Source organism: Eriocheir sinensis, chromosome 34 (assembly GCF_024679095.1).
Source record: "Eriocheir sinensis breed Jianghai 21 chromosome 34, ASM2467909v1, whole genome shotgun sequence".
NCBI classification, from domain to species: domain Eukaryota; kingdom Metazoa; phylum Arthropoda; class Malacostraca; order Decapoda; family Varunidae; genus Eriocheir; species Eriocheir sinensis.
The window spans coordinates 17960481-17981728 of record NC_066542.1 but is presented as its reverse complement, the minus strand read 5'-3'; the positions used below and the strand labels follow the sequence as shown (position 1 = coordinate 17981728).

At 49.1% G+C, this 21248-nt stretch overlaps 1 protein-coding gene across 1 annotated transcript in view; it reads right to left on the bottom strand.

The window, feature by feature from the left end:
* LOC127007165 (serine/arginine repetitive matrix protein 2-like) overlaps window positions 1-21248 on the bottom strand; it is a 59147-nt gene that overhangs the window by 6043 nt on the left and 31856 nt on the right. Inside the window, exon 2 of the mRNA XM_050877878.1 lies at window positions 1719-5005. Coding sequence (XP_050733835.1) covers window positions 1719-5005 — 3287 coding nt within the window. The remainder of the gene's footprint in view (window positions 1-1718; window positions 5006-21248) is intronic.

Below are 21248 nucleotides of genomic sequence, written 5' to 3'. Positions count from 1 at the left end.
TTTCAAGTGCAAATAAACGGTGATATAGGAATATACTCAATCAAGGGATAAATTTAACTGAGCGTCGATGGAAACAAAACCACACATACTACCTCTACCAACGTTATGAGAGTAGCCAGCCCATTAACGTTTTGAAGAAAGAATACAAGGAAGGAATGAAGGAAAGGAAAAGAAGGTGGGTGGGTGGAAGGAAGAAAGGAACGAAGGAGCTAAGGAACGAAGAAAGAAAGGAACGAAAAAAAAAGGTATGGATAAACAAGTGCAAATAAAAGATGGTACAATATAGTCTGTTACCTCGGAAGTGGGTATAAAGAAATCTTGCATCTAATACGTAGGAAAAATGTTACATACAGCAAATGGCAATACAGCTCTAGATCTCATCCGGAAGAAATTTAAAGAAAAATATAATAGGCACCAATTAGTCTTCCCGCGCGTGACGCCATTAAGAGAGAGAGAGAGAGAGAGAGAGAGAGAGAGAGAGAGAGAGAGAGAGAGTATGGTAAAAAGTATCACCACATCCTAAGACACGTGAGCAGGCTGGCAGGACACAGGCAGGATACAAGCAGGCAGACAGGACGCAGGCGGCAGGCAGCGATACACACTCCCATCCCGGCCCGGCTCTCCTCGACAAGGTTACACACTTCATAACCAGTTTTACACGAGATAATTAACAACCTCAAGAGTCCAGTTACATGCAGCAAATGGTAAATATTTATGTTTATATAATGATCGAGGTAACGTGACTGTGTACCTTAGAGTCGAATGATCTTGAGAAAGGGAGGAGAGCAAGGCTTTCGAATCTCAAGATATGATTATGTAAAGAGAATTTGTGGATCATGTACCTTTAAATTTCATTACTCACTTTAGCTTAAGTGAATTAAGTCTTATTTACTCACTATAATCATTCAAGGTAAGTGCTATTATTTAACTCTCCATTACCAAAGAACAACAAATCACTTTCTGACCATTACCAAAACAATGCCTTTCGGACACGTCGCCAAGCAGGACCGAAAGAAAGCAAAAGAGAAATTTCACGGAATCATGAACACGCGCGGCTGTCCTGCGGGAAGGTAAGGTGATACGCGGGGCAACGAGAGGTTTTCCAGCTGACCAGGTGTTGTGTGCTTGCCTCGTGCTGCCAGCCTCAGAGCCCTGCCCAGTACGTTATCATAAGCATCATCAGCCGCTACTGGTCAGCTGCAGAACTAAGGCCTTTCCCAGACGTTATCCATCTATCTCGATCTGATGCATGTGAACTCTATCCCTCTCCATTAAAGGGTCCAATTTCATAACTCCTCCTCCTGGTTCTCCGTTCGTTCTGACTTCTCGTGGCTGACTTCACTGGCTGTTCACTTGTTATCGGTTCTACATATGATTTGAGATGCCCAAATTAACTTATTATCCATCGGCATTATAATACATTTTATCTATGCTTTTTCCCCTAATGCATGCAACTCCCTTCCTGACGCAGCACCTACTACTACTACTACTATTACCACTACTACTACTACTACGACTACTAATATAAAAAGGATGGGAAAATTTTGTTTTGCCCCATAAATTACCGCGGGGCATTGAGGCTGTGAAAGGCTGGCGGGGTGAAATGGGGAGGTTGTGAGGCGAGACTAACAGGGTGTGAGAACCAAACGAAGAAGGGGAGAGAGAGAGAGAGAGAGAGAGAGTCCTTATGCATTAACACCTGTTCACACAGGACTTACCTGGGGGGAGATCAGGGACGTGGAGGAGGCGAGCGAGGTGATGGAACCATACTGGTCACGCTGCCCAGACGCCAGGGAGGTCACGGAGCCATAGTGCGCGCCCATCAGCCCCTCGTCGCTGTTCGTGGAGTCCATCGACGACATACGAAGGTGCGACGACCCTCCGCTCATGGGCCCGCGCTTCCCCAGGTCATGGCGCTCAAAGGCTCGCATGATGTCAGCCATTTTGGGTGTGCTAGAGGCCCCTGCGCGAGGAAGCGACACGCCGATGTTGGCACGAGGGCGAGAGAAGGCATCGAGGACCTCCTTGCTGGCGGTGCGCGATAGCGACGTCTCGGGAGTGAAGAGATCGTCGCGGGAGTCCGTGGAGGCGGCGGGGCTAAGCTGGGAGCAGGTGGTTAAGTAATGGGAGTCCATCACGCCCCCGTCGCCGCCCTCGATCAGACTAGTGGGTCGGGAGGGAGCGCCGCCTGCCCCGCCCTCTCGACGGTCGCGCATCTTGACACCGGCGCTGCCGTACTCCGGCATCGACAGCTTGCGGTCAGGAACTTCTGCACGAGGAATGTCAAGGTTCTCGGAGCGGCTGTCGCCACTGCTGCTGAGACTGTTGGACGAGGATTGCGTGGACTCGCTGTAGTTGTCTGAATGGGCCGCCTGGCCGCCGTCCACTTCCGTCTGGTCGTCGTACAGTCTGGAGGGACGCGCCGGCCTGTCATGGGCGGGTGGGGCTGCCGCTCTCTCTTCAAACTGTCGTGAGGCTCGTACCGGAGCCTCGAGGCGGCTGTTGCTCTCCCGGCGCGCCAGGGTGGGGTGTGGGGGCGCCGCCGTGTCCTCTTCGGCACGCTGCTGCCACTTCTCGGCCAGGGCGCGGAACCCTCCTGATTTTTTCTTGGTGCGGTCAGGCGAGCTGGAGTCTGAAGCTCTTCTCATTCGTTGAATTTTCGTCTCGATATCTGAATTTGTGTTGTTCGATCCGTACTTCATCTCCAGCTTAGCCCAGCGGTTCGTTCCCTTCCTGGGCGGGGAGGACGCGGTCTGGTTTGCCTCTGGGGCCTCCTTTGTCTCTGGAGTCCGCCGTGATGGCGGCGATGAAAGAGGAACCTCAGCGATCACTTCCTTGGCGTTGGCGTCGTTCAGCTGCTCGTAGTCGTCGGTGATTTCATTTACATAAGCAACTTTTAGCTGGGATTCTTTATACATTTCTCCCTCCTGGTCAAAGTAAACAGGCTCCGCCGAGACCTTCGCTTCATCATGTTTGGTGACGTGGATGACAGAATCTCTTGAGTTCCGCCTCGATGAATCATGAGATGACCGCCGGGACGACGCTGTGGATGACGTGGATGAAGTAGACGCCTGCCGCCGCAAGCCCGTCACCTTCGGTCCGTCCCGCAGCTCCGTATCCAGCCGCTGCGGGAACCGGTCCGAGTCCTCGCCCTTGTCTGAGGCGCTGGAGTACTTGCGGATGATTTCTGGAGTCTGGTGTTCGTCGCTGTTCCTTCCTGAACTGACTCTCGCAGAATTAATCACGTTCCTTCTGTTCTCAGCCTCGATGCTTCCGCGTTTCAGAACCCTTCTGGCGGCTTCCTGTTCGTCAAGAGAGTTTTGTTGGGATAGCCGCGACCTGTAGCCTCTGCCACGGCGGTCCTCGAGCTCGTCTTGTTCTGGCATGGGGGAGGACGGGGGTGACATGCCCTGAGAGTAGCTTGACTGGGTGGAGCTGACCGCCGAGTCGTTGTCGCTGTCTTCGGCTCTATTGAGGCGAGATTCCAAGGAATTCTTTTGTGAAAGGGACAACTTGCTGTAGCTGTGCTTGTCGCTGTTGTACCTCCCTTCGTTCATGTCATACGTGTGCTCTGAGCTGGGCGGGGAAATGTTTTCCAGACTCTTGGGGGGCGAATGTGACATCGGTGTTGGGGACGGCTGCGAGAGGTCACTTGTTGGGGAGGAGCTGCAAGCGCTGTGGGAGCGGCCGCTGGGAGGTGGAAGGTTGTCTGACTTGCTGAAGACAGTCATGTTCTTCCGCTTAAATGCAGGTGAATACTTGGGTAACGTGCTGGTCCCGTGGCTCTTCCAGGGCGGGGCGTTGAGGGAGCTGTGCCGGCTGGTGTTGGACTCGCAGGAGTCGATGCTGGAAATGGAATCTGCCTTGTAGAGTCTAGGCGAGCGTTGGCCTTCCCGCGGGAGGGACATGGTCTTGGATGCCGTCGTTGGCGGAACACTTGAGATGCGAGGGAGGTCAATGGAGGCCTTGTCCCCGCCCTCGCTGCCGCGGCTCTCGGGGATCACGAGTCCAAGAAGTTTTGAGCCAAAGCTCTTCCTTCTTTGCTCGATCAGGTTTGTGAGTGACGTGCGCCGCTCTCGCTCCTCCGGCTTCTCGATGCCATACTGGTACACGGACGGCCTGTCGTAGGCTCCCACGCTGTGACGCTTTGTGAGAGACGAGCGACCAATGTCAATAAGAGACTGTGACCGTGAGTGGAGTCCGCTGGCACTGGACTCATCGTCTGGCCTCTTCTCCTCCCGCATGCCGTTACCCCGCGGTGTGGGTGGAGTTTCTTGTCGAATATCCACCTCACTGGAGGCTGTTGAAATATGTTTGGTGTTGTCTTTCGGCTCTGAAGTACTTACGTTGATCATGGAGCTGAACACGTTAGTCTTGCTCAGCGAGCGCGGGTTGCTGTGGGTGTCCCGGCCATTTTTGTTGCTGGAGCTGCCGGAATTGTCGAGGCGCACATCATCTTCAGTGAAGGAGCGCTTCATCGTGCCTTCCTCTCCCTCCTGTTTGTCCAGCTTCCTGGTCTTGGGGTGAGGCTGGTCCGGGCCGTCTGTGGAGAACATGGCGATCTTATCTCGGACGCTCCTCTCGCTGCGCTCGTCCTGTCTGCGCCAGCGGCTGCGTGTGGGGGTCGGCTCACGGGACCGGCGCTCTTCACCTCCCGCCCACTTGTTGTTGCCTGAATCTTGGGTCTTTTCGTTGCTGTAGGTCTTGGTTGAGGAGGAGGAGCGGGGTATGGGCGGGGGCGGGCCAAGGGGCGTGCCGGGGGCCGAGCGAGTGCGGGGCGTGGTGGGAGTTGGGGCGGCTGAGGGCGGAGGGCTGCCGGGGCTGTCTAGCTCCATGGCCAGGCGGGAGTAGCGGGCGTAGCGAGACATTTTATCGGGTAGGCCCTCGGCGTAGTTGCTGGGGAACTCATGTCCATCCGGGGGCAGCCTGGAGTAGGGGGGCGGCGCCCCGCCCGTGGAGGAGAAGCGGTGTTCACAGGTGGCCACACTGACGCTGCCGCCGCCTCCTGCAACGAGAGACAAACACGTTACTATCAAGGAACACAAACATGCATACGAGCAAACATCATGTGGAGGGAAGGGAGAGATAGAGAGAGGTGGGGGGGACATATAACGATAGCTACAACTGTCACAAAGTCCATAACATCGCACTGTACCCCAAAACTTATCAAGGCAACTGCATGGGACGAAACGCCTAAGCTATATAAGGTTGCTATTGAATATTCACCTCGATAACTCTTCCACGCTTCCACCAGAAACACAAAAGCCGTCCAAAGGCTATGATATGAACGGACGGTATTCCTTTCCACACATTCCACGGTACAGATACATTCCACCTCAATCACTGCACACAAAAGAGCCAACCAGCCAGCCGGCCTCCTCACCTCACCTCTCTTCACTCACAACACTTCACCTCGAGGCGCGCGCTGTCTATGAATTATGCGAAGGAGCTCTCTGTCAGCCGTCAAAAAAACATGCATATCTGAGTATAGAAAAACACTGCAGGCTAACGGATCGACATGACTCAAGGCTGAGGTATGTCGAGAAGGAGCGAGATTAGGAGCGAGCGTTTATGTGGCACCACCTGGCGGGGAAAAACGGAAACGGTAAACAGAAGAACAGCGGGTAGAAGAGGTTGAGGACGTTCCCAAATCCGTAAATATAAACCTTTCCAATGAGTACTAACAAAAACAAGTCTTCGGAACGTATCTCATAATCTACTCAAAATCAACATTCATTTGCGTCGAAACTTAATTAGTGAGGGAGATAATGGAGGCCCCACAAAGGAGTTATTAGGCAAGAATCTCGTATATCACTCACACCTCCAACCACCCACCCACCCATCCACCCACACCCACACCCACCCACACCCACCCACACACACACACTAAGTAAACACGGTGACAAGAACCAGTTTATATATATAGCGCTACTTAAGGTTACTGGACGGACCACATGCCACCAAACCCATGAACGCCAGTGTTACAAGGCTCCCTGCATACCGTTGATGACCCCTCACTCACTCCCTCAGTCCACCTATTCACGACCTCTCCCTGCCTAGTCCCTGGTGCTTGATGGGTCGTCTATTAAGGCTTAAACTTGACACGCCTAAGGATGTTTTCTGGCTTTCTTGGGATTAAGATTTCTAGATTACAAGATTATGCAAGTAACTTTATTCTTGATGTATATTTTGTGCGTTTTAGGGTAATGGGAGTATCCAGAGATCTCGACCTATCTGTGAGGGCAAAGTTGTGGAAAATTTGGTTAGTGGTGACCTGTAAGGGATAGATTTACATGTATGGGGATATTACTGGCTTTCTGAGGATTGAGACCCATCTAGATTACAAGAACGTGACTTTAGGAGGAGTAATAGCAGGGGAGAAAGCGAGAAGAGGAGAAATCAAGCAGGAAAAAACGAGAATGACAGATGCCAAAAGGTAAACGAAAGGTGAGCACAACATACGGACGTGAAAACAACAAACGCGAGAGAAACAAAACAAAACAGGGAAGACGTAAAAAAAAAAAAATGATGATGGGAGAAAAGGAGTTCGTAGGGCTAATGTGATGTTGCCAGGAAGCGGAAAAGCGGTACTGCCTGCAATGCTAGAACAAGAAACACCACAACCACGACGTGCGAGCTCTTTTTCAATACGCCTGCAACAACAACAACTACGAACACGTGATGACTGGCAGCTTAGGAGAACAATCCCGCAAGAAGAGTTCCTCCCACCGCTTGGCTCGCTATTACCTCTTATTGTGTAGACGGAGGACAATACACACGCACCTGCGATTCTTTCTATTCCCAGGTATAATCACGCCGGAGAGTGCCCAGGTGAAGGAGGAGGAGGAGGAGGAGGAAGATGTGCCGGAAGGGGGTGAACGTAAGGTAAACAGAGGGCGACTTTTGCCGTAAACACAGGGGGAGGAGAGGTTACGTAATGCTAGGTGTGTGTCTCTCTCTCTCTCTCTCTCTCTCTCTCTCTCTCTCTCTCTCTCTCTCTCTCTCTCTCTCTCTCTCTCTCTCTCTCTCTCTCGTGTATGGATAACTAAGCAAGCGTTCATGTGGAAAAGCGCTCAGAGAGAAAACTTCACAGCGTTCGAATCCCTTTTAACAGATGAACTAAAGGGGAGAGAAGCGCTGACTGACTTTAACTCAATTCCGTGAGCTCTGAACCTTTATTAAATCCCCACCACGCCCCTAAACACTTAAAGAACGAGGGAGGAGGTTGGCCTTACACACGAGTATACAAAGGTAGTCGCTGGAGCGCATTCCCCGACGTTCACGGTGTATTCCCTCCTATCTATCTCGTCCTCGGAATAGCTGAGGCAGGTGTGTGGTGTGAGGGGTCGGGCGGGCGGGCGGTTCCGTGAGTAAAGAAAGGAAGGGCAGCGAGGTGTGTGAGAAGTGAACAGACGGGTAGAAGGGAAGGAGAGGGAGGGGAGGTGACAGGCAGATGGGAAGGGGGCGATTGCAAGGTTGATGGGTGTGAAAGACTGACATAGATAGATAAATAGATAGATGAGAGATAGAGAGAGGGGGCGAGGAGTATGTGAGAAGGGAATAGATGGGTAGAGGGGAAGGAGAGGAAGGGGAGGTGACAAACCGAAGGGAAGGGGGCAAGAACAAGGTTGATGAGGGTGAGGAAGACACAAAGATAGGTAAGATAGATGGATAGAAGATAGGTGAGACAGATAGATACATAGAGAGGGAGAGAGGGGATGGGGGTGATTGCACAGTCGAGGGGTGTGTTGAAGATAGACCCAGATAGATAGAGAGATGAGTAAGACAGTAAAAAAGATACGTAAGACACAGAGAGAAAGAGAGAGGGAGGAAAGGGGGGAAGAGGGGAGGAGACTAACCCAAAGTCGTCTGGTTTTGTGAATTCGACCCTCTACTTCCCCTTCCTCCCGAGCTCCTTCCCGGAACTAGAGTATCAAGTCTCCTCCCTCACCCTCACCTCCTGGCTGACTCTGGGTGCGTGTGTGTGTGGGTGTTTGTGTAAGAGAACGAGAGAGGGAGAGAGGGCGAAAGAGGGCAGGGCAAGGAAAACTGAAGCAGGCAGAGCGTTTTAGATGTGTGTGTAAGGGGGAGAGAGCAACAGAGGGAGAGAGAGGGCAAGAGAGAGCAGGGCGTTTAAGATGTGTGAGTAAGAGGGAGGGAGAGAACAAGAGAAGGAGAGAGGGCAAGAGAGAGCTGGCAGAAAAAGAGCGCAGAGCAGGGCGTTTTTGATTGGCAAGGCACAAAAGAACACTGAAGAGGGAGAGAGGAAGGGAGAGAGAAAACAGGGCAAGGAAAACTAAAGCAGAACAGGGCGTTTTGGACTAGCGGGACTCCGAGGAACCGTAGAGAGAGAGGTCGAGAGAAAAATTAAAGCAGTGCAGAGCGTTCTAGATTAGCAGAGCCCAGAGGAAGATAGGAGACCGGGAGGAAGAGCGGAAGGGAGAGCAGGCAGACGGACGGGAAGACAGGCGGGAGGGCGGGTTAGCTCAGAGGGGTGCGGGGGGCGACGGGGAAGACGGGTTTGGGGTGAGAGGAAGGGGCGCAGTACTGTTACTCCTGAACCCACACCGCCGCCACCAAAGCCGAGACTCACCCCGCCGTAAGACAGGTAGGTTAAGAGGCAGTGGTCTGGGTGGTAGTGGTGGTGGTGGAGTAGGTGGTGGTGGTGGCTCGTTGCTTTTGCTGCCATCACCATCACCACCACCGCCGCCGCCGCCACCACCACCACCGCTGCCTGCCCTTCCCGCCCCTACTCTGGAATCTTTCTGGACGCAGGTTGACCGGTGTAAGGCAAAGGGCGTGGAAATATACATGGGAAAGTCTTACCCCACCTTGGCAGAGTAGCAACACACACACACACACACACACACACACCCACACAGAGCTCGTCGGAAAAAGAAACATACATATACACATACAAACACAAACTACCGCCACATTTAGCCCCCAAACAAGCAAACAGGGTCTTGAAGGCGGGGAAAAGGGCGACCACGTGTGTGTGTGTGTGTGTGTCCAATAGATAGGTTTGGATTCGGAATTACCACCACCACCCTCACCACCCGCACCACCACCACCACCCGCACCATACCACTGCCGGTCAGCCCTTCTATACTCCCATGACTCATCACCGCCAAGCCCTGTTCGGCAGCCCGGTGTGGTGGTGGTGGAGGTGGGTGGTGATGGTGGTGGGTAGGAAGGCCGGTAAGGTGGATGCTTGAGGGTTTCTAGGCGCTGGTGGAAGAATGTTACCCACCTGTTACCTGCACGTGTCTCAAAAAGGTGGTTATTGCTACTTAAACTCAGGTGGATTAATCTTAAAAAGTGTGAGAGAGGATACTTGTTACGGGAATCGACTTTTGAGGAATCGATGGATGGCTAAAGAATATATGTAACCTTCTGTGCGAAAATACGTAACTTGTTGCTGGCATGTGTCTAAAAAATGGGGTTGTGGCTTCTTAAACTCAGGTAAATAAATGTTAGGAAGTGTGAGAAAGGATGTTTGTTATGGGTATAAACATTTTTTTAGAATCGATGGATGCTTAGCGGGAATGTGTAACCTCATCTTTTGCTTACTTGTGTTTTAAAAAGGGTGGTTATACGCGGCTTCTTGCTTAGACTCAGGTAAATCGAGGTGAGGAAGTGTGAACGAGAACGAGGCTTTTTATGACAGTCAAATTTCTGGAATCAATTAATGTGTTATCAGATTTTTTTATTAAAGTTAGCCTACCCTCTCTCTTCCCCCTCCCACACACGGACACTCAAGCACCTCCCCCCCACCCCGTAACCTACACACACACACACACACAAACACTCACAACCTTCACTTCACAGCATCTAACGGACTCACACACACACACAAAAAAAAAAACTCTGCTGTAGGTAAACACAAACAAGGCATGACAACAGATTACAGCTCTAGCTTATCCTGAGGCACCATGACACACACACACACACACACACACACACACACACACACACACACACTGACCCCCCCTCCCCCCTCCCCTTCCCCCACCCACCATCACCACGACCACAGCCTTCACTGATCATTCGTCAGGAGCGCCAGGAATCCACGTCACGAAGATAAACAATACATCAGAACCCGGAATCAGATGGAGACTCGCCGTGGCAGAAGCTCCGTCCATTAATCAAACCGCCGCACCACGCACAGCCACCGATTCTTGCGTGATACAGACACCAGGACCCCCCGAGAGCGCTGCCCGACTGTTTGCTTAAGAGTCGTCGGGTGGGTGGTGCGAAGAGCGTGCGGGAGAAGAGGATGAGATGGATGAGGTCAAGGAGGAGGAGGAGGAGGTGTATGTTCTCAGTTCAGTTATAACATTGCTCCTCTTATGGTTTGACCTAACTGAATACGAGTCGCTTACAATACAGAGGAGCACAGGTCCATATTATTAAACGTACCGAGCTACCACTACAACTGTTTTCCGAGGCTCCTAAGAAGATTAACCTGGTTTTCTTGGGTGTTTTTTTTTTCTCCCTGATCACGGTGACGAAGTCGGGTAAAGCTCACTAGAATCACAAAACAGTCCATGAAAACCACAGCAACTTCCACGAGAGGCTTTTTAAACAGGCGAACTGAGATGCCTAGACACTTAAGAATGCGGGCTATAGAAAGAGTATGTTTTGAGAGGTTAAAGGGGAGGAGTATGTTCTCAGTTCAGGTTTTATAATGTTACTCCTCATATATTCAGATACAGTTGAACACGAGTCCCTTACAATACAGAGACAGAGGTATATCGAGAGGATGTTCTGTTATCGCTTCCGCAGATAAAAGCTTACAATTCCCTCTGGCAGCAAGGTTATGAGGTCAGGTAAGACGTGTATGTTCTTTTTTGAGGCTTATAACATGATTTTCTCGTCTCATGCCTATGCCTACCTCAGCACAAACCCTTAAACAGACAGACACGGTGAGATAAAGATGCTGGAAAAAGGATACTATAGCCTTATCTTATCTCCCTCCACGCCTACACACCAAAATATGACCTCCTTAACTGATGGACAAAGAGATAAAAGAAAAAGGATGTTCTAATAGTTGCAACAACCTCCGGCGACGAGAGGTTGCACTACCCAGCATTACCAGCATCCACACATCGAGTCCAGCTCTTCGTTCAGGCTAACGGAGAGCAGCTGGAGCCCAACAAATAGCAGCCAAGGGTACTATCGACAGCTTCATCAGTGCACCAGACGAGCAGCGCCGGCACCTCTAGCGGGAAGACCGGTGTGTGGAGGCAAAGGGGGAGGGTTGGCAGGCTTAACAGAGAACATCAGCAGCGCCACTCACTCAAGACGGCCAGAACCAGCATAAGGGGAGGCCACGCACGTCTGAGAACAGGTGCGAGTGGTGGAAGGTGGTGAAAAGTGTGTTAAGAAAGGAAAGATGGGGAGTGGGAAGGTGACGAAATGGAGGAGGAGGAGATAAAGAGAGGTAAGAGAGAACAGGCGTAAATGGAGGAAGAAGAAAATGGAGAAAAAAAGTAAAAGAAGAGAAGAAAGAAGACGTATACTATAGAAAGGGAGAAAAGGAGAAGTAAGATAGAACAGAGGAAGGAGAGGTTAGAGAAAAGAAGAGCAAAAAAGGGAAGAAAGAAGACGTTACACTAGAGAAGAGGAGAAAAAGAGAAGAAAGCATATATGGAAACAGAGGAAGGAGAGGGTGGAGAGGAACAAAGCAGGGAATATAAGAAAAAAACACGCATATAAAGGTTACGGAATACTGGAGAAAAGGAGAAGGAATATAGAACAGATGTAAATGAGGGAAGGAGAGACTGGAAAATAAAAATAAAATAAGGAAGGAGACAAAGAAGGTGAGTGGAGAGGTGATGAAATACAAGAGGAGAGGAGGAAGAGGAGGAGGAGGAGGAGGAGGAGGAGGAGGAAGGGTGAAGGTTGTAGAGGTGGGTGGTGAGGGCCGTATGTCATAATAGTGGTTTAGGTTGTCGAGATAGGAGTCTTAACACCCATCACCATCACCACCACCACCACCACCATCGCCATCATCATCATCATCATCACCACTAACAAAAACAATAACAGGAAACGTCTACAATAAAGTTTTCTGATTTAGTTCACCTTAAGTCGCTCATTCCTTCACACCTCTCCGCCCTTTCCCGTTACTCTCTCTCTCTCTCTCTACCGGGTCAGTTTTCCTGTTCTCGCACACTTTATCTCACTTTTTTCTTTCTTTCTTTCTTTCTTTCTTTCTTTCTACCGGCAAAGCGAACTCTTGAAGTAGTCCACTCCTCAACTCTCCTCCTCCTCCTCCTCTTCCTCTTCCTTCTCCATTCCACCTGTTCCTCTGTATATAAACCTCCTTCTCCACTCCAGCGCTCGCCCACTCCACCCTCTCCTTATAACCTCTCACCTTCACCCGCTTCTCTCCTTCCTCCCTCTCTCTCTCTCCCTTTTTTCTATTCTTTTCTTTGCGTTTTGCGTTCGAGTGTTTCCCGGCCCTGACTGATCCTTTAATCCACTTCTTGTTGCCCTCTCTGCCTCTAGTGGTTGAATGAGGAAGAGGGAATTGAAGGACAGTAAGGAGGATTGAAAGAAGTGATGTAAGAAGAAGGAAAGATAGAAGAATGGGAGGTAACTAAAGCAAACAACAAAAGGAAGAGAGAGAGAGAGGGAGATCATGAAACGAATGCGAGGAAAAGAAACAAAGTGTGGAATGCAAGAAATGAAAAGAAGAATAAGAAACTGCATCGAAAAATCAACCACGAAAAACAGGCCTAATAACGATGATAATAACAAACCAAGAAGAGAAAACAAAGCAATATAACGAGCGAAACACGAAGACAAAATAATGGCGAAGAGAGGAAGAAAGAAAGAAAGAGATAAAGAGGGATGAATTATTTATGGAAGAAAACGAAACCGAGCAATCATCGTTCTCTATCAGCGCCCCAACAAAGAACCGTAAAGAACAGAGTCTGCCCTCACGACCATGCAAATCTCAGCTCTTTTCTGGGGAGAGAGAGAAGGGAAGACAGAGAGAGGGAGAGAGAGGCAAGAGGAGAAGGAGGAGGAGGAGGAGAAGGAGGAGGAGGAGAGGAATAAGAGGAGGAGGAGGAGGAGGATGAGGCGTGGCCGGTCCAGGGGGGTTACCATAAGAACACCAAGGGGGAGGAAGAGGTGTGACTCGCCCCCTCGCCCTGGGTCGCCTGAGGTCATTCCCCGGGCACGAACCCAGCACCCGGGGTTGCCACAGGGGGAGGAGGAGACATGAAGCTCGCCCCGAATTTCCACACGAGCTCATCCCGAGAGAGGAATGATTTAAAAGTGCCATGACGGAGTGAAAGTAAGAAACGAGGGAGAAAAATGTGAATGGAAGAGGAATGGGCGGCGTGAGGGGGACGCGGGGGCGGGAGTGAGTGAGTGAGTGAGTGAGGGAGGGAAGGAGGTAGGGAGGGAAGGGGCGGGAATGAGGCGAAGGGAACATGAAAGTATGGCATGGTCTTTGTTCCGAGCTCTGCCTGGTCATCGGCACTCCCTTCACCTGGCCCTCACCGCTCTGCCAACTCACTGTGCCACGAAAGGAGAGCACAGTGAGACATACCCCAACCATCCCCCCTTCACATACACACACACACGCAGACACACATACCTACAAAATACAAGAACTAAATTTACCCAAATCAACGTGTGTCAAAGAAAAGCAATTCTACATTTCTTGCCTTAATTTCAATGCCAACGCAAACTAGGGATTTGAGAGCAACGAATATTAAAACAGTACAAAGAAGACGCGTCCTCCTCTAAGTGGATGGCTGATAGAGGAAGGAAGGAACGAAGGAAGAAATGAATGAATGAATGAATGAAGAAAGAAAGAAAGAAAGAAAGGAAGAAAGACAGAAAGGAAGGAAGGAAGGAAAGAAGGAAGGCAACCGGGCACATGTGTTTAGTAAGTTCCAGTCAGTCAGTCCGGCTCACAGAAAGAGAATGCCACACAGGACGAGACCGGCCCATCTTCTACGTATTTCGGCCTTCACCTGGAGAGTGGAGACCGGCCAGGTGGGGGAGAGAGCGAGAGGGAACGCGGGAGAAGGTTAATTCATTCATGTGCACCGTCGCCGCCACTCCGCAGCTCCGGGTCCATAATCTTAAACGAACCGGGCTCCCATTAAGACTATTTTCCAAAGCCACGGTAAAGATTAACCGGGATTTCATGGGTGACTCTTCCCTTTTAAGATGCAGATGCCGTGCAAAACAATCACTTAAACTGCAAAAAAAAGGCCCTGAAAATCCCAGCGGCTTTTTAAACAAGCGAAGTGAGGTGTAGAGACGTTTTTATTAAGAATGCGGGTTCTGGAGTCCCACGCCGAGGCCCCCCCCCCAACCAAACACCCCACGGGGCGCCGGAACGAAACCCGCCCGAGGAGCCAACACTTCCTCCCGTCGCCAGAGGGTGCAGAGGATGAGTAACACGCCTCCACGTCCTCCTCTTTCTCTTCTCCGCCCTGCAACTCTCATCTCCGAAAGTCTCATCTCCGAATGCTTCATCTCCGAAAGTCTCATCTCCGAAAGTCTCATCTCCGACAGCCTCATCTCCGGCAGCCTCATCTCCGAATGCCTCATCTCCGAATGCTTCATCTCCGAAAGTCTCATCTCCGAAAGTCTCATCTCCGACAGCCTCATCTCCGAAAGTCTCATCTCCGAAAGTCTCATCTCCGAATGCCTCATCTCCGAATGCCTCATCTCCGAATGCCTCATCTCCGAAAGCCTCATCTCCTCCGAAATTGCATCAGTTAAAATGAGACAGTACGAGACTAAAATGAGATGAATATAAGTTTCTATTATTTGAAGAGAATGAAGAAGTTACTGTCACCACACCCGCTTTCTAATCTTTCTTTCTTCTTCATTCAGGGCTGCAGGAATTAATTAAGCCCGGTAACAGTTATTCAGTGGCAACAGTTAATCAGGGATGATAATGAAGAGTTCCCGCCGGTTTCTGCTAATTTATGGGAGCTGAAGAACCAGACACCGGCTCATCCTGCTTCCCCGGCATTTCTCTTCTCTCTCAACATCACTAAAACGGTTCCATGACATCAATACGCAGGAACCTCATTAACTAGCTGAACGGTTTGGGAGAATAACAGGCGAAGATTTACTGACATTACTATCTGATCCCTTAGTGAGAAAAACAAGCGAAGATTTACTAGCATCATAAAATCTAACGTTACCAAACCACTCCCATGACATTACAATACCTAAAACTCATGAACCAGTTGAACCCTTTGAGAAAAACGTAAAGACTGACTAATATTATAAATTCAAACATCATCAAACCACTCCCATGACATCGATACACCCACGCCGCATGCATGAACCCGTCGAACCAGTCACAGAGGGCGGTAGGGTGTGTTTCTTATTACCAGTGACACGGATACGATGTCTTCAGAGCACAGGGAATAAAGGTACGGATACGATATCTTTGGCGCATGTAGAATCTTTGAGTGGATACGATATCATCAGCGCATGGAGAATAAAGATATGGATGCGATGTCTTCAGTGAATGGATGATAAGTGTGTGGAGAAGTAGTGAAGAGTAATGAAGGAGGAGAGTGGAATGGAAAGTTGGAAAAGGGGAAAATAGACTAAGAAAGGGAGAAGAGAGGGGTTGAGAGGTGAGTGAGAGGGAGAGCACACACACACACACACACACACACACACACACACACACACACACACACACACACACACACACACACACACCGTTTCTCTCGCCCCACCTGCTACAGAATTCACGTCGCCCCTCCCGGCTTGGCGCAGCGGGTGGCCGCACAAACAACTACACGCACAAACACACACACGAACATGTCCTTGGCCAATATCCTGCGGGCCTGACTCTCCTGACGATGCTGTGCCCGAAGCGAACTCTGTCTGTCTGTCTGTAGTTCGTTGATAAAGTATTACGCGCAGCTTTGTCCGGGATGCGAGTTGAGCTAAACACTGCTAGAGGAACAGTGATGAGCGTTTATCTCCATTAACCCCTTCAATACAAGCAGACAAAACATAACCTCTATGCCATATCCTGGTTTTACAGACTACGTAGAATAGTCCAATGACCATGACGCACATACAGCGTCTCTAGGATATGGTTCGAGAGATGAAATGACTCATATACTGCGTCATGGTACTGAAGAGGTTAATAAACAAAAACAAAAGGAAAGGAATCAATATCGCTTGGTGAGGTGAAAAATTCTGTCCCTCTGTCTTTCTACCTGCCCATCTATCTATCTCTCTATCTCTCTATCTATCTAATTAGTGCAGACGTCCTCATCCCTCTTTGTCTCACTAAGCTCACTCACACAGTCTTGCAAAATAAGAGAGAGAGAGAGAGAGAGAGAGAGAGAGAGAGAGAGAGAGAGAGAGAGAGAGAGAGAGAGAGAGAGAGAGAGAGAGAGAGAGAGAGAGAGAGAAAGACAGACAGAGAAAGAGAGAGAGAGAGAGAGAGAGAGAGAGAGAGAGAGAGAGAGAGAGAGAGAGAGAGAGAGAGAGAGAGAGAGAGAGAGAGAGAGAGAGAGAGAGAGAGAGAGAGAGAGAGAGAGAGAGAGAGAGAGAGAGAGAGAGAGAGAGAGAGAGAGAGAGAGAGAGAGAGAGAGAGAGAGCCCCTATGCACACCTTCACCGCTCACCTTCGCTACCTGACACACCTGCCACGTTATTAGCTTCCACCCATGACGCAACGCCCTTGAGAAATGGACATGGTGCCTCTCTCTCTCTCTCTCTCTCTCGCCGGCAACAGCAGCAAGAGACCGCCACGCAGACCACCTGGATTAATATGTTGCTAAAAAAGGTAATGACGGCTAGCTTAGCGGAAATAAACAACGGGTAGGAAATAAGACATACGGGAAAAAAATGGGTTAAAAGAAAATAATAAATCGGAGAGATGGGAAGGGAAGAAAGTGCAATACCCGAGTAAGTGGCAGATTAGAGACGACTTGAACACATATATAGGTTTCAAATAAGGAAAGAATGGTAATAGTTTTGCAGGAGGGAATGTTCAGGGTAGAAAATTAGATGCAAGAAGAGGGAGTAATCGGAGCAAGTACACGGCCCAACACGCTACAGACATAAGACCAAGGATCACCTAACCGACTGACTGACTGCTACGATGACCTCTCAGAAACGGTAATAAACGCCATCAACCCAGCAGGAAATGTGAACATCGGGGTCGTATACGTAAAAAAAAGACCATAAAAAAAAGACCAAGAAAAACAGAAAAAAAAAGAGGGAGGAGAAATACCCAACACGCGACACAGAAAAACAAGCAAAAGACCACCAAAATCTCTGTCATGAACTTCCAGAAAACGTAACAGCTACATCAGTCCAGAAAAAGTGAACATCGGGGTCGAACGCCAGGAAAAAGACCAGGAAAAAAGAGAAAAGTAAGGAGGAGAGGAAGTACTTATACCCCACGTGTGCTGCAGAGTAGATGACCGAATTCCATATAAGGCTTCGCTAACTTTCCAACAGACAGCGCGGGAGAATCGTTCAAGGTTCCTTCGGCCGCGAGTGCAACGTAACAGCGGATGGCAGAGATTCCATTAGATTACAACAGCTGTTTCTAGGAGCGAACAGATACGTTATAGGAGGGGAAGGGGAAAGAAAGGCTGATGATAGTGATGATGGTGGAGGAGGAAGAGAGGAAGGCTTTGAAGAGAAGAAAGAACAGTTGGGATAAACAGAGCAATTATTTTTTGAGTGGGAGTCCATTAGATTACAACACCTGTTTCTAAGGATGGAGAGGAGGGAGGGAGGGGAGAGAGTCTGATGATGATGATGATGATGATGATGATGGCAGAGGAAGAAAAGGAAAAAGAGAAGGGCTTGAGGAGAAGAAAGAGCAGTTGGAATAAATAGAGCAAATATTTTTTTTTTTTTTATTTTTTTTTTTTTTAGTAAGATCAACGTACGGGAGACGCAGTTAATTTTCAGGTCGTTGAGATATTAATATGAAGCAATAATGAAGTTAGTTGCCTGTTCTTACTAGTTTACAGCCCACAGAAAGGAAGGTTAGAAAGAGGAGGAGGAGGAGGAAGAAGAGGAAGAGGAGGAGGAGAAAGAGGAGGAAGAGGAGTACGGCTTCCCATGACCTCTAAACATATTGGTAATGTTTCCTCACTCACTCACCCAACACCTTTCCCATCACGCCTATCTACCTCCCTTCATTTCACCCTTCAGCACCCTCAAGTCTCATCCGTCAGCCAGCCGGTTCCCCCACACACCTACACCCACACCCACACCTTACCCACTTAGCTACTCTACCCAGACATCCACACCCACACCCACGCAGCCAATCACCAAGCCAGTACCCATCCACATTCACATCCACTCACTCACTCTCACAAGCTAAAACCCTCTCCTCCCATTCTCACCCACTCCTCCACATCTCCTCCACTTCCAGCGCCCTCCCACACTCACACCCACACCCACTTCGCTTCCTCCACCCCGCGGCATTACCTACATTTCACCTCACATCTGGGTTAAGGGTCAGGGGGTGAGGCAACATGCTAGGGGTCGTGCCGGGGGATAGGGAGGGAAGGGGGCGTTTGAAAGGGCTCCTCCGTCACGGGCTGGCTGGCGGAACACTTCGCCGGTAAAGTGCTGTGTAAATAAATAAACTGCGTGAGGGAAGGAATCCTATGCAGGGCGAGAGTTTATATTTGAGAAACACAACAAACACGATAAACATCCGCGAAGATCGATTATTTTTTTCTTGTTTCTTTCTTTTGTTTTAAGAATTTAGTTTTTGTAGTACATGTTAATACCTTGAAACGCAACCAAGCTCTTTCCTATGCTGCCCAACTTCCTAATGCAAGAGCTAGTCCGTATCTTCACTCTTTCATCCCGTTCACTGGTAAACTGCGGAACATACCTCTTTTTTCTTTATCTTTTCCAAACAAACTTGACCATTCTTTCAATATTCTCTTCCGTAACATTGTTAAAGAAGTGGCGTCTTCCAGGAGTCTCTTTTTCAATTTCGTTTTACCCTTTACCGAAAAAAAACACAGTACTATCTCACAGAAAGGTGTTCCATGTAGTTGCTATACGAAACGAAAGAATTCCTCACTTGTTACACTGTTAAATAATATTCTGACTGCACGCGACGTCTCTACATACACAAACTTTATCTATAAGACCTGAACCAACCAAAACAACCACTCATGTATTCCAAAGCACTAACAGCAGCAGCAACAACTCTCTGAGGAAGGAAAGGCAGGCGACGAGGAAAATCTAACCTAACAATACCACCTCCAAGAATATCAAACACGCGTGCTTCAGAAGGAAAACTGGGCCACAAAGCCGCGTCGCCGCTGGAGTCAGGCGAGCACAGCGGATGTGGTGTGGCTGTGTTATTTCCTAGTGGCATAACCTTTCGGGGACGTCATTCCATTCGAGGGTAGCAAAAACCTTTCCCGATCAACAACATGAGATAGAGCAAAACAACAGTGAGAAAACGAGTAGAAGCAACCTTTCCCGATCACATCAAGAAAATGAGATCTAGCAAAATAATAACAGTGATTACCAATAGAGTAGTATAAATCTTACCTGATCAGAAACAACATTAGGTCTAGCAAAACAATAACAACATGCTAGAATAAACCTTCCCCGATTAGCAACAGGATAAGAACAACATAAGGTATAGTAAAACAACAACAAGAAATAGCGTAGAAAAAACGTTTCGCGATCAGCAACAACATAAGATCTGGTAAAACAACATTTAAAGAGTCTTGAGTGTAGAATGTATTGACCGGAGCTAAACGTTCAAAATATTCACACAGAGCCCAGACAGGTTAACAGCGCTGTCCCCATATACGTCCTTAATGATTCTATCTACAAGCTATCCCACTTTAGCCGAGTTCACAATGAGGAGATGTATTAGTTACCGGTGAAAGTGACCATCCACACAGATTCCAAACCGTCTATCAAGAGAAACATCATCAAATGTCATCTATCAAGTGTCAGTTCTGGTTGTATAGCAGTTGTATGTATTTCGACATCAATGTAAATAAAATCCGCCCGCGGCAATAATGAATGGAGCTAGGGCCGACCTCCAATGCTTTTCAACATATAGGCTGTAGACTGTCCCCTTCTATCACCAGCGTTCCCAGTGAAAAAGAAAGGAGAAATGATCACTCTGCCTTAATTGAAAGTCTATGTTGAACCCGAAGCACAACCACAACATTACTAAAAAAGAAAAAAAGAAAATGCCACTTACTCCGCCTCACTCACTCACCGCCGCCGAAACCGTCAAAACGCCGGATTTCAACCATGAGGCGGGATAATTAAAGCCTTTCGGGGTAACTAAGATATTTTTTTCATCTATCACAATCAGCAGCAGACCGGCAATTACGTAGACAACTTGGGCTTTTAAGGGGTCGCGCTGGGCAAGAAGAGGCTAACATCTAGATTAAGAGGAATGCGCCGGGAGGTACAGCCAGGAGGGAGAGAGGGAGAGGAGGAACGAAAGACGGAAGGACGGAGGTAAGGACGAAGAGGAGATGGAGGAAAGAAGAGGGGCGATTATGTGGCGGACAAACGGAGTGAGAGACAAGAGAGGAAAGGAGGAACAGAGAGGATGAGGGAGAGAGGGAGAGAGGGACGGAACGAAGGAATGGAGGAGCGAAGATGATACGATGAGGATGAGGAGGACTGGAGAGGAGGAGGAAGGAACGAAGAGACGGAGGAAGAGAGGAAGGAGGAAGGAGGAGGAGAGAGAGAGAGAGAGAGGACAGAGAGAGAGAGAGAGAGAGAGAGAGAGAGAGAGAGAGAGAGAGAGAGAGAGAGAGAGAGAGAGAGAGAGAGAGAGAGAGAGAGAGAGAGAGAGAGAGAGAGAGAGAGAGAGAGAGAGAGAGAGATAGAGAGAGAGAGAGAGAGAGAGAGAGAGAGAGAGAGAGAGAGAGAGAGAGAGAGAGAGAGAGAGAGAGAGAGAGAGAGAGAGAGAGAGAGAGAGAGAGAGAGAGAGAGAGAGAGAGAGAGAGAGAGAGAGAGAGAGAGAGAGAGAGAGAGAGAGAGAGAGAGAGAGAGAGAGAGAGAGAGAGAGAGAGAGAGAGAGAGAGAGAGAGAGAGAGAGAGAGAGAGAGAGAGAGAGAGAGAGAGAGAGAGAGAGAGAGAGAGAGAGAGAGAGAGAGAGAGAGAGAGAGAGAGAGAGAGAGAGAGACTGTGGCGCAGGCGGACTCTCACACACCAGATCAAGGCTAAATAATTTGTTGTATCAGTGTGTCCTTCATAGAC